This window comes from Blennius ocellaris (genome assembly GCF_963422515.1).
Source record: "Blennius ocellaris genome assembly, chromosome: 24".
NCBI classification, from domain to species: domain Eukaryota; kingdom Metazoa; phylum Chordata; class Actinopteri; order Blenniiformes; family Blenniidae; genus Blennius; species Blennius ocellaris.
Genome location: NC_137673.1, coordinates 11,191,881 through 11,209,380, shown reverse-complemented (window position 1 = coordinate 11,209,380; position 17,500 = coordinate 11,191,881). Strand labels below are relative to the sequence as shown.

Here is a 17,500-nt window from a genome sequence, read left to right as displayed (position 1 = left end):
GGCTCCTGGGCTGGAGAGGGGAAACCGTCTTCAGTCATGGCACTAATTTCAGTGCAGGAGTCGCAGTGCTATTGTCCCCCCCGCCTGTGTCCTGCAGACATTTCATCCTGCGAGGTGGAGCAGGGCAGGGCTCAGGTGGTGCAGGCAAAAATAAGAGGAACCGAGTTCACTTTCATTAACATCTATGCCCATAACACCGGGGCCAACCGTGTTCAACTCTTTCACAAACTAAACAATAAACTAAAACAACTTAACAGCAGCTCTTTCACAATCATAGGAGGAGATTGGAACTGCACCACCCATCCAGACTCTGACAGGAACACACAAGAACCACACCCACCATCAGTGTCCGCCCTTTCCACCCTCATAAATGAAAACGACCTCTTAGACACCTGGAGGACCCTTCACCCCACAGTAAGGCAGTACACCTGGGTCAAGGCCACAGACAGCAGGGTCAGTGCAGCCAGACTGGACCGGATCTACATCAACAGAACACTTAATAACCGTCTGGTCCAGTCCTCCATCACACCGGTAGGTTTCTCTGACCACCACCTCCTGGTCACAGACGTGTCTCTACAGACACGCCCACAGCCTCCTCCATATTGGACCTTTAACATCCAGCTCACTCAGGACACTCTCTTCTGTCAGGCTTTTGCCGTCTTCTGGACCCAGTGGAGACGGAGGAAACTGGACTTTGTGAGTTTGGCCAAATGGTGGGAGGTGGGGAAAACTCAAATTAAACTCTTTTGCCAGCAGTACACTGCTCACAGAACACAAACACAAAAGAACCATCTTCATCTACTAGAACAGGAAATTAGTACACTAGAAGAACAAATCACTAAAGGGACTGTCGGCAATACAACACTACACGAAAGGAAGAAAGCGCTAAACACTTTCCTCCATACAAAAGCAAAAGGGGCTTTACTAAAAAAATCGGATCACCTCAATTAAAGACATCGATGCACCGACCCGCTACTTCTTCAAACTAGAGAAAAAACCCAGGACATACAATATAATGACACACCTCAAACATAGCAATGGAACAATAACAACAGACCCTGCTGAGATGAGGAAGCTGGCCATCAGGTTCTATTCAGACCTCTTCAGCACAGAGACATGCGATGCTGGTGACGTGGCTCAGATCCTGGAGGGGCTCCCACAGCTGGAGGAGTCCATCTCGACATCGCTGGAGTCCGGTTTCTCCTTTGAGGAGCTAACCACGGCAATTCAGCAACTTAGCTGTGGACGGTCTCCCGGGATCGACGGCCTCCCAACAGAGTTCTACACCAGGTTTTGGAGTGTACTGGGGCAGGACCTGTTTGTAGTTTTTAACTCCTGCTTGGACTCGGAACTGTTGCCCCTAAGCTGCACGAGGGCCGTTCTGATCCTGCTGCCCAAGAAAGGAGATCTGGGCCTTCTAAAGAACTGGAGGCCAGTGTCACTCCTCTGCACGGACTACAAAATAATAGCCAGGTGTATTGGCAACAGATTGAGGGACTGTCTGGACAACATCATTACAGTGGGACAAACATACTGTGTCCCAGAGCGGAGCATCATGGACAATATCTTCTTGATTAGGGACACTATTGACATTTCACACTCGGAGGGGCTACAAGTGGGACTGTTCTCCATCGACCAGGAGAAGGCTTTTGATAGAGTTGATCATCTTTATTTATTTAAAACACTTCATTCTTTTGGTTTTGGTGATAAGTTTATTTCTGCAATTAAACTGCTTTACACAGGTGCCACTGTATTGCTGAAAGTTGGGGGGGGGTCTGAGCCGACCGGTCCCTGTTCAGAGGGGGATCCGGCAGGGCTGTCCCCTGTCCGGGATGCTGTACAGCATTGCCATCGAGCCCCTTTTGGTTCAGCTCAGGAGCAGTCTACCAGGCCTACCAATCCCAGGAAGTGGGAGAACTGTGGTGCTATCAGCTTATGCTGATGACATCACAGTTTTTATAACCCACACAGCAGACATCCAGACCCTGCAGAATAAACTCACCCTATATGAGAAGGCCTCCTCAGCCAAGGTGAACTGGGCCAAGTGTGAGGGGCTCCTTCTGGGGCAATGGAACAATCAGCAGCCAACTTTACCTGCTGGGCTGCAGTGGAGCACTGAGGGAATGAAGTGTCTTGGTGTCTTTCTCGGAACCAACGACTTCCAAAAGAAGAACTGGGAAGGTTTGGCAGAGAGAGTCAGTGCCCGATTGTCTCGATGGACCTGGGTCCAGCCACAGCTGTCTTACCGGGGGAGGACTTTGGTTGCTAACAACCTGGCTGCTTCGATGCTCTGGCATCGGTTCACTGTGCTAGAACCGCCTGCAGCCCTGATAAAGGACATACAGACCAGACTGGTGAACTTCTTCTGGGGCGGAGCTCACTGGACCAGAGCCTCTGTCTTGTATCTTCCTCTGGCTGAGGGAGGTCAAGGGTTGATCGACCTCCAGAGCCGGCTGCAGACCCTCCGTCTCCTGACTGCACAGCGCTACCTGTACCACCAGGAACAGACATGGACACAAACGGCATCTGTGCTGCTGGGAAAAATCAGGAGCTTCAATTATAACAAACATCTGTTCCTCCTGAACCTGGCTGAAGTAGATCTATCCAACACATCAGTCTTTTACCAGTCAGTCCTGAGAGCCTGGAGAACTGTTTTCAATGCCCGGAGAGACCCGTCCCAGGTGCTTGGAAATGTAAGAGAGGAGCCACTGTTCCATAACCCCATGCTCCAGGCCAGGCTACTCCACTCCCTGACCATACAGAGGGCCTTAACATCAGCTGGTCTGACTAAGCTGGGGGACCTGAGGACGGCGGGACAGTGGAAGACGGCAGCCAGGTTGAGTCATGAGATCAGGCTGACATCACAAAGACTGGTGGAAAAACTGCTAGAGGAGGTGATGAGAGCTTTGCCAGGCTCCTTCAGGGAGGCCCTGGGGAAGGAAGCATCATCCCACCAATCAGCCATGGATTCCGTCTTCCCACAGCTGTCCATCAGTGCTGCAGTGAGTCAGCAGGAGGTGGACCATGGACTTCTGCTCTCCTTCGCTACACCAAAACTCTCTGACTTTTCCAAACTGAAGAAGAAGGACCTCTACATCGTCACAGTAAAGGTCAGGAACTGTGTGTCGCTGACTGGTGTCCGGGAGTCCAGGTGGGCTGGGACATTGGCACCAGGGTCCTCACCCAGAGGCAGCTGGAGGTCCCTGTACAAAGCCCCCATTGAGAAACGCACTGCAGATCTCCAGTGGAGGGTGGTACATGGGGCCGTGGCCACAAACAGACACGTGGCACGACTCAATCCCCAAACTGACAGTCGTTGTGTTTTCTGCCAAGCTGAGGAAACCCTGGATCACCTCTGGCTGCACTGTCAGAGACTGAGTTCCCTCTTTGCTCTGCTGCAGCAGTGGTTGACCCAGTTAGACCATGTTTTCAACAGCACCCTCTTCATATTCGGACCAAAGTACTCTGCAGCCCAACGCAGAAACGTCTGTCTGGTTAACTTCCTCATAGGACAGGCGAAAATGGGGATCTGGCTCTCTCGGCGCAACAGAAGGCAGGGTGCAGGGTCTGATGATGCGCTTCAGGTTTTCAGAGGCCTGGTGGCTGCGCGACTCAGGGTGGAGTTCACCTTCTACAAAATGGTGTCCAACCTGAGAGAGTTTGTTTCTGTTTGGACTGTCGGTGATGTTCTGTGTACCAAAGAGCAGGAAGAACTACTACTGCACTTCTAGTGTGTGTGTGTGTGTGTGTGTGTGTGTGTGTGTGTGTGTTTTTTTTTTTTCTCCATTGTTGTTTGTTTTTTTCACTGCATGTATATAAGTATTTTTGTCTTTTACTTTCAATTCCTATCATCTTTGTATGAGTTTTCTTAAAAAAAAAAAAAAAAACATATCCAACTGTACAGAAAAAAAAAAAAAGGGTGAAAATAAAGGACTGGTTAAAGGTCAAAGGGTCTCTCTGTCTCTCTCTCTCTCTCTGTCTCTCTGTCTCTCTCTCTGTCTCTCTCTCTCTCTCTCTCTCTCTCCTGTTGCACTGCATGCTGGGTGTGTGCGTGTGAGCGTGTGGCAGGTCGTGTGTTTGCGGAGAATGGAGTTGAGTGAGTGAGTCGGCACAAAGTTTCCATCTTCATGCTGTCACTCTTTGGGAGGAGGTAAGAGCTGTTTTCTGTGTTTGAGGTGCGTGGTTGGGGAGTTACTGTGGGGGGAGAGGCGGCCGGGCATGGCGAGCCCCTCGGCTCCGTCGCTTAAACATGGGGTCAGGAAGTGGCTGACCCACGGTTCACCGTTGAACAGGTGTTGTTGGCCCTCGGGGAGCAGGTGGGCCATGCAAACATTACATATGGGTCCAGAATGAACAAGGCTGTGGTGGCCTTCCTGCGCGAGGTGCGTTTGGTGCACGACCTCGTTGAGAGCGGGTTAGTTTTGGACAATGAGTTCGTAACTGTGTCTCCATTGTTTGTACCTTCCGTCAGAATCACGGTTTCTGGCGTGCCCCCGTTCATCCTTAACGACAGCATTGAGAAAGAGCTGGTTCGCTTTGGAAAGCTGGCCAGCGGGTTACAACCGGTGCGTCTGGGCTGTAAAGACGCCAGACTCCAGCACATGAAGTCCCTGAGGAGGCAGTGCTTTATGTACCTGAACGACCCCAGCGGTGCGCTCCAGTTGTCATTTGCAGTGAAACACGAGAATAGACACTACAGTCTGTACGTGAGCTCGGGAAGTATGAGGTGTTTTGAGTGCGGGGACCTCGGGCACAAGCGGGCGTCCTGCCCCCGCCGAGAGGGCCGAGCCGGGGAGTCCGAGCGGGCGACGGGGGGCGAGGAGGCAGCGGGTGCAAGGAGCGAGGAAACACGAGTGACAGAGCAGGAGCAACTACCGGGGCCTTCCGGTGCTGCAGCTGCTCAGATTGAGGCGGGGGTGCCCAGTGAGCCGCAGGATGATGATGTGGGGAGTGGGCCAGAGGTGGCAGTTCAAACACGGGGAGAAACTGTAAACAGTGCCCCGCCCCCGTCACTGAGCACTGAGCGAGGTGCTGGAGCAGAGGGCAGGGCGGAGCCAGGAGGCAGCAGTGTAGAGAGCAGCGGGCATGATGCTGGTGAGGAGGCCAGTCCACAGTGGGCAGGAGGTGAAATCAATAGGCAGTGTGAGGAGGATGAGGAGGACATGGACGATACATTGTCACAACTGTCTGACCTCTCCCAGGAGGCGGGGTTAGACGAACCCCCCGCCGACTCACTTAGTGACATCAATGGCTTTTTGGATGTCACATATGGGAAAAAGGTGGAGAATGTGCAGGATTTTTTCCCAGATCTTGAGCCTTTCATTAAATCTGTAAAGAAGATAAAGAAGCAGGTTGGCATTGACCAACTGAGCCAAAAGAAAAGGTATTGGTTGTCAAAATTAGTGGGTAGGATAAAAAAGGACAGAGTGGGGAAGAGGAGTTCTGAACTGTTATAATGGCTGGTGCACAGTGGGGTCTCTTTCTTTACGTGGGTTTTTTTTCTATTGTATTCTATCCTCTTTCTTCTATGGAGAGCCTTATAGTGGGGACGCTCAACATTAATGGGGGTAGAGATCGAGAGAGGCAGGCGGCTGTGGCTCAACTCATGAAACTTAAACGCATTGATGTGTTACTCCTACAGGAGACACACAGTACTGCAGATAATGAGACGAGTTGGGCGGGGGTTTGGTCAGGGCCTTTGTTCATGAGTCACAGTTTTAATGTGAGTGCAGGAGTGGCGGTCATGGGTTCAGATCGGGTGGTTTTGGGAGGAGCCAATCACCTGGAGGTGGAGGGAGGTAGACTGCAGGTGGTGCAGGCCACAATTAGAGAGACACATTTTGTATTTATAAATATATATGCACACAATTCACCAGTTCATAGAGCACAGCTACTACAGTCACTGAACAGGCAGCTTAAAAACTACGATAGTAACTCTGTGGTGATTGTGGGCGGGGCTTGGAACTGCACAATCCATCCCTTGGACAGGAACAGTGTTGAGCCTCACCCAAGGGTAGCCTCTCTGTTGGATAGTGTACTGAGGGAGAACGATCTCATTGACACATGGAGGCAGTGCCACCCTAGGGCCCGTCAGTACTCATGGGTGCGCACGGGGGGGGGGGGCAGTGTAAGTGCAGCCCGCCTCGACAGGCTCTACACTAATCAAACACACTGTAACAGAGTAAAGACATCTCAAATCATCCCCATTGGTTTTTCAGACCACCATTTGGTGGGAACAGAGTACTGTGTGCCGGGTCGCGCGCGTCGCTGCCCCTACTGGCGACTGAATGTGAAACTGTTGCAGGACAGGGTTTTTGTCGGGGCGTTTGGGGACTTTTGGGAGCAGTGGCAACTCAGGAAAGCAGATTTTGAAAACACCTTGAAGTGGTGGGAGGTGGGGAAGAGCCAAATTAAACTTTTTGTGCAGCAGTACACTGCGAACACCCATAAGAATGAGAGGGAGTGTTTAGAGCAGTTGGAGCAAGAGGTGGCCATCTTGGAGGAGGGGGTCGTTATGGCAACTGGGAGCAATGATGCCTTGTCAGACAGGAGGGGGGCACTAAGGAGGTTTATGAATGAAAAGGCCAAAAGGGCGTTGGTGAGGACCAGGATGACAGCTATTTCAGACATGGACTCACCGACACAGTACTTTTTCAACCTGGAGAGGGGGACTCGGACTAACACTGACCTCATGCACCTGAGACTGGCCAATGGGGAGGTTACATCTGACCCTTCACTGATGAGACAGGAGGCTATAGCCTTCTATACTGAACTGTTCGAGGCCCGTGACTGCAATGCGGACTGTCAGGGACAGATAGTAGAAGGTTTGCCGGAGCTGGAGGAGGCTCAGGCCACAGCCCTGGACTCTCCCATCACTCTGGAGGAGATGACTACTGCAGTACAACAACTCAGCGGTGGACGGGCACCAGGGATCGATGGTCTCCCCCCTGAGTTCTATAAAAAGTTTTGGACTGTGTTAGGGCCTGACCTATACATTGTCCTTACTGCTGCACTGCAAAGGGGGCTACTGCCTGGCAGCTGCACCAGAGCAGTGTTGGCGCTCCTGCCAAAGAAAGGCGACTTGACACTTTTAAAGAACTGGAGACCAGTCTCCCTGTTGTGCGCAGACTACAAGATAATGGCGAAGGTGCTTTCTAACAGGTTGAGGGACAGTCTAGACTCTATAATCCACCAGACACAGACATATTCTATCCCTGGACGTACCATCATGGACAGCCTTTTCCTTATTAGGGACATCATTGGAGTTGCTAAACTGAGGAAACTGGACCTTGGGCTCGTGTCGATAGACCAAGAGAAAGCGTTTGATAGAGTGGACCACCGTTATCTTTTTAACACCATGAGAGCGTTTGGTTTTCCTGCAGCTTTCACGGCTTGGATCGGAACACTGTACGCAGGGGCTACGGTGCTGCTCAGGGTGGGGGGAGGGCTGAGTCGACCTGTGGAGGTGCGGAGGGGCATCAGGCAGGGCTGCCCTCTTTCTGGAATGCTCTATGTTCTAGCTATTGAGCCCCTGCTTCACCAGCTCAGGAGGGGGCTGAGAGGCCTTACGGTGGAACAGGTGTCGCAGCCCCTTCACCTTGCAGCGTATGCAGACGACCTCACCATCTGTGTATTGGGACAAGAGGACGCGGACACCGTGGAACAAAAACTTTCTCTTTATGGGCGCGCCTCCTCAGCTAAGGTGAACTGGACCAAGTGCGAGGGGTTTCTGTTGGGTCAGTGGGTCCACCAGACGAGGCCCATCCTTCCTGGAGGATTGCAGTGGAGCACGGAGGGGATTAAGTGCCTAGGCGTGTGCCTGGGAGACGATCAGTTCCAAGCGAAAAACTGGGACGGCCTTGTGGAGAAGGTGAGTGCCCGATTGTCTCGATGGACATGGGTCCAGCCCCAGTTGTCGTACAGGGGGAGGGCTCTGGTCGTCAACACTCTGGCTGCCTCCTGTTTGTGGCACCGTTTCACCGTCTTACAGCCTCCAGACTCTGTGGTGGTGAAGATACAAAAGAAGCTGGTGGACTTCTTCTGGGGGGGCTTCCACTGGCGGAGTGCAGCTGTTCTTTATCTTCCGGTGGATGAGGGAGGACAGGGGTTGACAGATCTCTCCAGCCGTGTGGTCGCACTCCGCTTACAGACTGTGCAGCGCCTGCTCTATGGCCAACATCCGCTGTGGGCAGAGTTGGCGGCCGTCTTGCTCCATGGAGTGGGGGGCCTGGACTACGACAAACACCTGTTCCTCTTGGACCTCAAAGGGGTCGACTTGACAGGCACCACGGGGTTCTATCACTCTGTGCTGAAGGCGTGGAGCTCAGTGCTGTCAATCTCCCGAGAGGAACCATACGGTCGTGCAGGAGAAGAGCCGCTTTTCCATAATCCTGTGGTCAGGAGCGACATTCTGGAATCTGCTCAGGTGAGACGGGCGTTGGTGTCTTCAGGGGTGACCAGACTAATCGACCTGCGGACGGAGAGAGGCTGGAAGAGTGCTGCCCAGCTGAGCCAGGAGACTGGGATAAGGTCTCAGCGGCTGATTGAGAAGCTGCTGGAGGAGGTCCGGAGAGGGCTCCCCCCACGCTTCAGAGAAGCCCTAGGGACGTGTGGAGTGAGTCCACCTGTCCGCCCTTTGCCCTTCCCTCCACTGTCGGTGCAGGCTGTAGTAGCACAGCAGGGAACAGCTGGCACCCTTCTGTCCTTTTCCATCTTGCCAACAATGGCCACAGTGACAAAGAAGGAGCTGTACATCACTGCGACTAAAGTCCACCATAGAGCTGCGCTGGCTGCCACCCCGGAGTCCAGGTGGTCAGGTGTGTTGGCCCCGGGGTCGTCTCCCAAAGGCAGCTGGAGGTCCCTGTACCGACCTCCAATTGAAAAACGCTGCGCGGATCTCCAGTGGAGGGTGGTGCATGGGGCCGTGGCCACGAACAGACATGTGGCCCACTTTGACCCAAGGTCCGACAGCCACTGCGCTTTTTGCCCGGAGGAGGAAACGTTGGAGCATCTGTGGCTGTCCTGCTCCCGACTCCCCTCTTCACTCTACTGAAGCAGTGGGGGGATGAACTGGGCCTGCCGTTCACAAGGGAACTTTTCATGGTAAAGTCTCTCGCTCTCTCTCTCTCTGTCTCTCCCCCCTCTCTCTTTCTCTCTGCCCTCTCTCTCTCTCTCTCCCCCCCCCTCTCTCTCTCTCTCTCTCTCTCTCTCTCTCTCTCTCTCTCTCTTTGTCTGTCATGGAGCCTGTCAGAGGTTGACAGTAGAGCTGCAACAATGAATCCATCAAGTCAATCAAATGTGATGATTACAAGAGTGATCCACTATTTCATGATGGATTGGTTGTGTGGTGTGATTTCTGCTCCCTCACCATGTTGCAGAGCCGTTGACTTCACCTTCAGAGCTTTGTCAACGTCTGCTGACTGAAATCAAGTTGAAAAGCTCCACCAGCAGAGAGAGGTGGAGGCAGAGTGGAGGCGGTACAGTAGAAGCTCTGAGGAGTGGAGCGGTAAGAGCCACACCCTGTACTGGGCCACACGTCACTGTGCAGCCACACTATTGAACTGTTCACACACCTTCATGAGGACAACCTGCTGGACCAGGACAACGGACAGCTTGTCCTGGAACATTTCAACTGAGAGACACTAAAGACCAAAACACTTGGTCTGGACCAGAGGATTAGAATATTCAGACGTTGTGGTGTCAGGAGATGAGTTTAGAGATGTGAATGATGGCGCCTCTCTGCAGCACGGTGCTGCTCTGTGAAGCTCCTCTCCTTTAGTTTCACTTTCCCTTTACAACCGACCAAGAAGCTCCAAGCTGCTCCACCAAGCAAGGTGCTTCTAGAGGATTTATACAAGCTTTGTTCTCACTCTTCTTTCTATTTTGCTCCACACTATTTCATTAAAATGGACTTTATGTTGACATTGTAGTCATTTTCAGTTTCACCTTGTAAAAATACAATTCCATTCCAGACACTGTGACACAACAAAGAACAACTTTGAAGAGTACATTTAAAGGTTATTATAGCAATATTTTACCAGTCTGGTCACTCAGGATGAAACTGGACTGTATGTGGTCCCCGAAGTAAAGTAAATATTATTTAATAATTATCTTGTATACATCTTATATTCATGTAAATATATGAATATATATTGAATACATCTTTGTATTGGTTCAGTTCTGTGCTTTAAAATCACCAAAACATATTTGATGTTTGGTTCGTTCAATATTAGCTGGTTCCACAATTTGAAATGTTTCTTTTTTTTCCCTTTTTAACCGATTCATCAATGAATTAAAAAATAATGGACCGATTAATGGATTATTATAATGATTGTCAGTTGCAGCCCTGGTGGACAGTGAATTGTCCAGTGCAGCACCTTGTTCTTCTACCAAGCTTTGAAATGTGGAGCTCCACACGGCTCTGCCACAGTCACAGGACTAAAGTCTCAGTTTCTCATGGAGATCCTCAGTGTGGATCATCTCATATCAGCCTGATGTCTGACCTTTAGTGGAACACAACTTTCACTGCACACAAACTCAAACATGGAGTCTGACCTCAGAGTCTCCAGACTACAGAGTGGACTCTCCAGAAAACCACACAGCTGCTCAACTCCTGAATCCTGCAGCTGGTTCAAACTCAGGTCCAGATGTTTCAGATGTTTCAGGAGGGAGGGGTTGGACTTCAGAGATGAGGTCACAGAAGAACAGCTGATCTCTGACAAACTGCAGTCAATCAACCTGAATAAAGAGAGAAAGAAGTGAGATTAGAGGACAAAGTGTGATGTTGAAGTCATTGAGAGTGAAGAAGGTTCAGACTGGAAGAGTTTAGAAATGTAAAGTCCAAACAGCTGAAGGACCAGGAGGAGAAGAGTCTCATCAACATGCTGATCACTAATATGCTGCAGAGCTCAGTCCACCTCTGTCCTCCAACATCTGGACCAGGACACACACACACACACACACACACACACACACACACACACACACACACACACACACACACACACACACACACACACACACACACACACACACACACAGTGTTGTGATTGGTCAGACTGAAGCCAAAAGGGGGCGGGGTTAATGCTGTGCACCTGCAGACCACAGAGAGGAGAGTCGGAGGAGTAAAGGTGAAAAAAGAGAGCAGTTCTATTGGAGATGGATTTTATTGCCCCTGGAAGTCAGAGCAAGTGGCAGAAGAGCTGCTTTGGACTTTTGATGAGTTTCACTGGAAGATTGATGAATTAGTGGACAAAAGGACGTCTGAAGTCTCTGGCAGCACGACTGTAAGTCCTGTGAATTTAAGTGACTGTTATTCCACAGTAGAAAAAAGGCTTCAGAGGTTTTTTTGTATTGGTTGAAGGTATTGACTGGATTGTTTTTCATTATTTAGGTGTTTGTTGGGTTGTTTACTTCAGAACTGTGGGAGCAGAGATATTGGCCTGTACTTTGTTAAATCTTCTTTGTTTCTAGTTTTGTGCTTCAGCTTGATTTGAGTCATTTACTGAGGAAATTGTCCAGTTTGGAAAGACAAAGGTTCCAGATGTGTGTCAGTGGTTTGGAGATAAAGTCTCACCCTCTTGACTGTTTTCATGTCCATTTAGTCTCAATCACAAGTTTTGGTTTTACATTTATTATTCATTTCTATGATTTCTTCCTTACTAATGATAAGTCTCTGTGTGTTTATCTTTACACTCTTTAATATATTCCATGTGTGTTTAATGGGATTGTTCTTGTTTCCTTATATTTCACTGTATTTATTTTCCTCATTTGTTTTTAAACATTCTCTCAGTAGGAGTTTATTTATTTTCGTATTTCACATATTTATTTGCATCTTCTTTAGTTTTGTGTTTTATAAATTCTCTGTATCTTGTATTTTTCTTTTTGACAGAATTTATTCAATCCTTCGTTTATCAGTTGATCTTTTTATTGTGTTTTTTCATTAATAGTTTAACATTTCTTAATAATTCTGCTTTTCTTAGATTTATTGACATTGTTGTCTATATATTCTGGTTCCCAGTCACTTGTCATAAATGGTGATTTTCCACTAGTTCCTACTCAGCCTTACTCGCCTTGCCTCTACTCGACTCAGCCTCGGTTGTTTTCCATTACAATCGTACGGCCACGGCGTGGGCGGAGTCATCAGAGCTTTCTCCGTCATGCACAATAATCACCTCGATATGATGCTTCACTCATTGCAACAATAACAACTGCAGAGATGTTGAACTCTTTTTGTATTTTTTTCTTTTTCAATCGATCAATGAAAGACTTTATTTGTCCCCGACGGGGATAATTAAAAGGTCAAATAGAGCAAATCTATAAATCTCTAAATAGATAAATAGTGCAACAACAGACTACAACTCCATCACCGGTAAATAAATATCAGTAATAGTAAAAATGTGATAATAGAAGTGAGTCAGATATAAATAGAACAGAGAACGAAGGTCAAAGGTTAAATATGTATCAGCAGGAGGCCAGGCAGTGATCAGAACGGAGTTTTTAGAAAAACCTCTTGTCCTTTTTATTTTGAGACAGTGGAGGAAAGTAACTAAAAAGTGACTTGTGATCTAACTGAGTTACTATTACAAACAATCACTTAAAGGTAATCAGTAAAGTAACTAAATTACTTTTTAAAGGAGTGGTGTGGCAGTCGTGTCGTGTCAGAGTCTGAGGCAGAACTCTGTGACATGGAGCGTCACAAACACAGTGAGTGGAGGAAGTAAAGCTGCTGCTCTACACCTGAACTTACCCTGGAAACTTGACTTGTTGTTTTACTTCCTGATTAATAGAGGAGAAACTATCTAGAGGCTGCAGTGTTCTACTGACATGTTCTACTGATGTTCTAGAGATGTGAGCAGGAGAACAGAGAGTGGTGGATATCAATGATCAATGATGTCAGAACCTGAGATCTTCCAGTTTACAGTGAGGACTCTCCAGTCCAGCACACAGCTGCTTCACTCCTGAATCCTGTAGGTCGTTGTAACTCAGGTCCAGATGTGTCAGACTGGAGGACTGAGAGCTGAGGACTGAGGACAGAGCTCCACAGCTTCTCCATGACAGACGACATCTGCTCAACCTGAAGAAGAACCAACAATGAAAACCAGTTCAATGTTTGTCATGGACTCAGTTCTACATCTTTGTTCCTGAACCACGTACACAGCTTTGTTGGAGGCTTTGACCACTGGCAGCAGCTTCAGAAGAGCCTCCTCTGAAGCACAGTATTTCCTCAGGTCAAACTCCTTCAGATCTTCTTCTGATGACAGTAAGATGAAGACCAGAGCTGACCACTGAGCAGGAGACAGTCCATCAGTGGAGAGACGTCCTGATCTCAGGGACTGTTGGATCTCCTCCACCAGAGAACCGTCGTTCAGTTCATTCAGACAGTGGAACAGATTGATGCTTCTCTCTGCAGACACACTCTCACTCAGCTTCTCCTTGATGTACTGGACTGTTTCCTGATTGGTCTGTGAGCTACTTCCTGTCTGTGTCAGCAGACCTCGGAGTAGACTCTGATTGGTCTGCAGTGAAAGACCCAGGAGGAAGCGGAGGAACAAGTCCAGGTGTCCATTTGGACTCTTCAAGGCCTCGTCCACTGCTCTCTGATGGAGATGCTGGAGATTAGCTTTCTTCTTAAACACTTTTGACCACCGGGAGGTTTGTTGTTGTTCATCCAGGAGGTTGATTCCAGACTTGATGAAGGTCTGATGGACATGAAGAGCAGCCAGAAACTCCTGAAGGCTCAGATGGGTGAAGCAGAAGACCTTGTCCTGGTACAGGCCTTGCTCCTCTCTAAAGACCTGTGTGAACATTCCTGAGTACACTGAGGCTGCTCTGAGATCGATGCCACACTCTGTCAGGTCGGGTTCATAGAAGATCAGGTTTCCTTTCTGCAGCTCCTCAAAAGCCAGTTTTCCCAGAGACTCCATCATCTCCCTGCTCTCTGGACTCCAGTGTGGATCTGTGGCAGCTCCTCCATCATACTTGACCTTCTTGACTTTGGCCTGGACCACCAGGTGGTGGATGTACATCTGAGTCATGGTCTTGGGCAGCTCTCCTCCCTCTCTGCTCTTCAACACCTCCTCCAGAACTGTAGCAGTGATCCAGCAGAAGACTGGGATGTGGCACATGATGTGGAGGCTTCGTGAGGTCTTGATGTGGGAGATGATCCTGCTGGCCTGTTGCTCCTCTCTGAACCTCCTCCTGAAGTACTCCTCCTTCTGTGGCTCAGTGAACCCTCGGACCTCCGTCACCATGCCGACACAGTCAGGAGGGATGTGATTGGCTGCTGCAGGTCGTGTGGTGATCCAGAGGCGAGCAGAGGGAAGCAGTTTCCCCCTGATGAGGTTTGTCAGCAGCACATCCACTGAGGTGGACTCTGTCACATCAGTCAGGATCTCAGTGTGCTGGAAGTCCAGAGGGAGGCGATACTCATCCAGACCGTCAAAGATGAAGACCACCTGGAGGTCTTCAAAGCTGCAGAGTCCTGCTTCTTTGGTTTGAGTGAAGAAGTGATGAACAAGTCCCACCAAGCTGAACTTCCTGTCGTTCAGCACATTCAGCTCTCTGAAGGTGAATGGGAATGTGAAGTGGACGTCCTGGTTGCTTTGGTCTTCAGCCCAGTCCACAGTGAACTTGTGTGTCAGGACTGTTTTCCCAATGCCAGCCACTCCCTTTGTCAGCACTGTTCTGATTGGTGGAGATCTTCCAGGTGAGGCTTTAAAGAGGTCTCCTGGTCTGATGCTGGTTTCTGCTCTGTCTGCTCTCCTGGATGCTGCTTCAATCTGTCTGACCTCATGTTCCTCATTGACCTCTGCAGTCCCTCCCTCTGTGATGTGGAGCTCTGTGTAGATCTGCTTCAGGAGGGTGGACTCTCCTGCTTTAGAGACCCCCTCAAACACAACCTGGAACCTCTTCTTCAGGGCACATTTCACCTTCTGTTGGCAGACTCCAGTAGCAGTTCCTGAAAAGAAGAAACCATGAATGAGTTGAGTGTGTTTGACATTGAATGTGAAGATGACAGTGTGTTAGTGGAGATGTTTCTCCTCCATCAGCTCCATCAGCTCCTCAGTGGAGACCAAACAGCCTCTGGTCTGATGCACATGTTTGCATCACATGAACAGCAGAGTTCAGGAACTCTCTTTGTGTCTCCTCGTCTCTGCTTTTGGACTCTGCTGCTTGTTTTGGACTTCCTGCCTGTTTCACACTTTCTGTGTCTGACCTGGAAATGACCTCTGTTCTCTGGACGGACTCTGTTTCTGACTGCTTTCTGCTCCAGCTGAGAACATTTCAGGTTTCATCTCCATCCTGTGAAATGAGATCAAATCCTCTTACTGCTCCACAGACGCTGAGCCAGCTCCTCCTGCTTCATCCTCCTCAGGAAGTCCAGTGTGATCCTCAGAAATGACTCTCTGCTGCTCCTCTGCTCTTCATCCTCATCCTCCCTCTCACTCCCTGAGCATGCTGGGTAATCTGGACTCAGGAGCTTCTGCATCTTCTTCAGCTCCTTCTTCATGAAAGTCACCATGTTGTCCTCCAGCAGCTGGAACAGAGAAACATGTGGAGTTGACTTTGAGCTGAAACTGAAGCCAGATTGAGATGTGAGTGTAAATCCAGTGCAGAGAGCAGGATGGACAACATGTGAAGCCAAATCACACTTCATGTGGGATCCATCAGAAACAGCTTCAAGCATCAGTGAAGACTGGAAGCTGGATGAAGGTTGGACTGTTTCACTTTGGACCTGAATGGATCTAATAAGCTGAGTGTCTGTTTCATGTTTCAGCTGGAAGTCACAACAGCTTCTTCTGTCTCATGATGTGACAGTAAAGTGTTGAATGGACACTTGTTCTCACCATAAATATGGAGTCCAGATGTGTTTGCTGCTGAGGGGCGGAGCCACCACGGAGAACCTGGGAGCTCTGCTGGCTCACGCTGCAGAAACATGTTGACATGTTAGTTAAAGCTGCTGTGTGGTGTGATGATGAATCCTGACACAAACACTGATTCTCAGCCCTCATCAGCACTTCCTGCTGCACATTTAAAGTTCCTCTACCTGAAAACATCTTTAAACTCTACTTCTCATAAAACATCCCTTCTGCACAGAGAATCAACCAAAAACACCAAAACAAGACCATCAACACTCATTTGCACTCTTTTCCAACCTGCAGTTTCCCAAATCGATCACACCAACATTGATGTTTACAAACAAACCAGCATTTGTGTCCATGAAACTGAGTTTATGTTTCCTAACTGATGTCATCTTGGGAAATCTGCCTCATGGGTTTCTGGGATATCAAAGATGATGTCGCAGAAGCTCCAGCAAAATGATCAACATTGGACTGATTCAGCCCAAAATAAAAGGACAGACTTTCTCAGAGAAAGAAGATTAAAGCCAGGAGAAAATTCTTAAATGTTGTGAAACTGATGGTTAATCAGCAAGCGGTCGACAAACTGGTAAGTTCCTTGAAGTGTCTATGCTGGAATGATGTGTTTGTGTGAGTGTCATGATGAATTATATCCAGAAATGTATGAACAACATATGTGAGACGAACATCAACAACTGAAACTGGATATTTTTCCATGTGGATTCTGGTCGAGGAACTTTAAAGTTGAAAGTCATTCAGTTGAAATCTTTGACATCCACCCATCCCCCTCTCCTTTGGTGTTCCTCAGGGCTCTGTACTTGGTCCCACCTTCTTCATGGTCCATCTCCTCCACTTGTCATATTTCTCATAAATACATCATGAAGTTTCTTTGCTATGCAGACGACACTCAGCTCTACGTCTCCACCAAACCAACTCCACCCTCCACCCTCCTCCATCAATGACGATCTACAGGACATCAAATCCTGGAGTGTAAGATCACACTTTGCTGCTGAGTTTGTACTTTGTACTCTTGTACTAAAATACTGGAAGTGAATGTTAGAGTGAGCAACTTCTCTCACTCTGGTTTTGAGGAGATGAAAGGAAACAAAGAGTTTCTTACTTTGTGTCTGAAGGTCCAGGTTCACCTCTGAAGTCTGGTGGAATATCATTGGACCAGTCACTCTTCATAGACAACCTGCTGGATACTGAAGACCCTGCTGTGTGTCTGAGCTTCTGACCTCTACACACACACACACACACACACACACACACACACACACACACACACACACACACACACACACACACACACACACACACACACACACACACACACACACACACACACACACACAGTCAAAATGTTCTGTTAGATCATCAACAGATCAACATGATTCTTTTCATTTCATTTCCTGTTTTCAACAAAAGAACTTTAATGTTATTTTTTTCTGGAAAAGTTTTCAGGATTTAAACAGAAATATGTTTTGTAAAATAACTTCAATGACCTTGATGCAGTTTCCAATCATTTGTTTCAAGGTTCCTGGAAAAGTAGTCTCATGTGAACTGGACTGACTTTTCCCACAATAATGTGTGTGAACAGTTCCAGTCTGGTTTCCCTCAATGAAGCTCAGAAACACAAA

The 17,500-nt window shown here is 48.6% G+C and overlaps 2 protein-coding genes across 19 annotated transcripts in view; one reads left to right on the top strand and one right to left on the bottom strand.

The window, feature by feature from the left end:
• LOC308147501 (NACHT, LRR and PYD domains-containing protein 3-like) overlaps window positions 1-17,500 on the top strand; it is an 835,749-nt gene that overhangs the window by 526,060 nt on the left and 292,189 nt on the right. The gene's annotated exons all lie outside the window — the stretch shown is intronic.
• The window catches only part of LOC308147500 (uncharacterized protein), a 1,504,609-nt gene that overhangs the window by 1,482,152 nt on the left and 4,957 nt on the right, over window positions 1-17,500 (bottom strand). Inside the window, 5 exon segments of the mRNA XM_080519675.1 lie at window positions 12,902-13,075; window positions 13,156-14,959; window positions 15,331-15,538; window positions 15,849-15,927; window positions 16,981-17,100. Of these exon segments, the coding sequence (XP_080375801.1) occupies window positions 12,902-13,075; window positions 13,156-14,959; window positions 15,331-15,538; window positions 15,849-15,927; window positions 16,981-17,100 (2,385 nt within the window).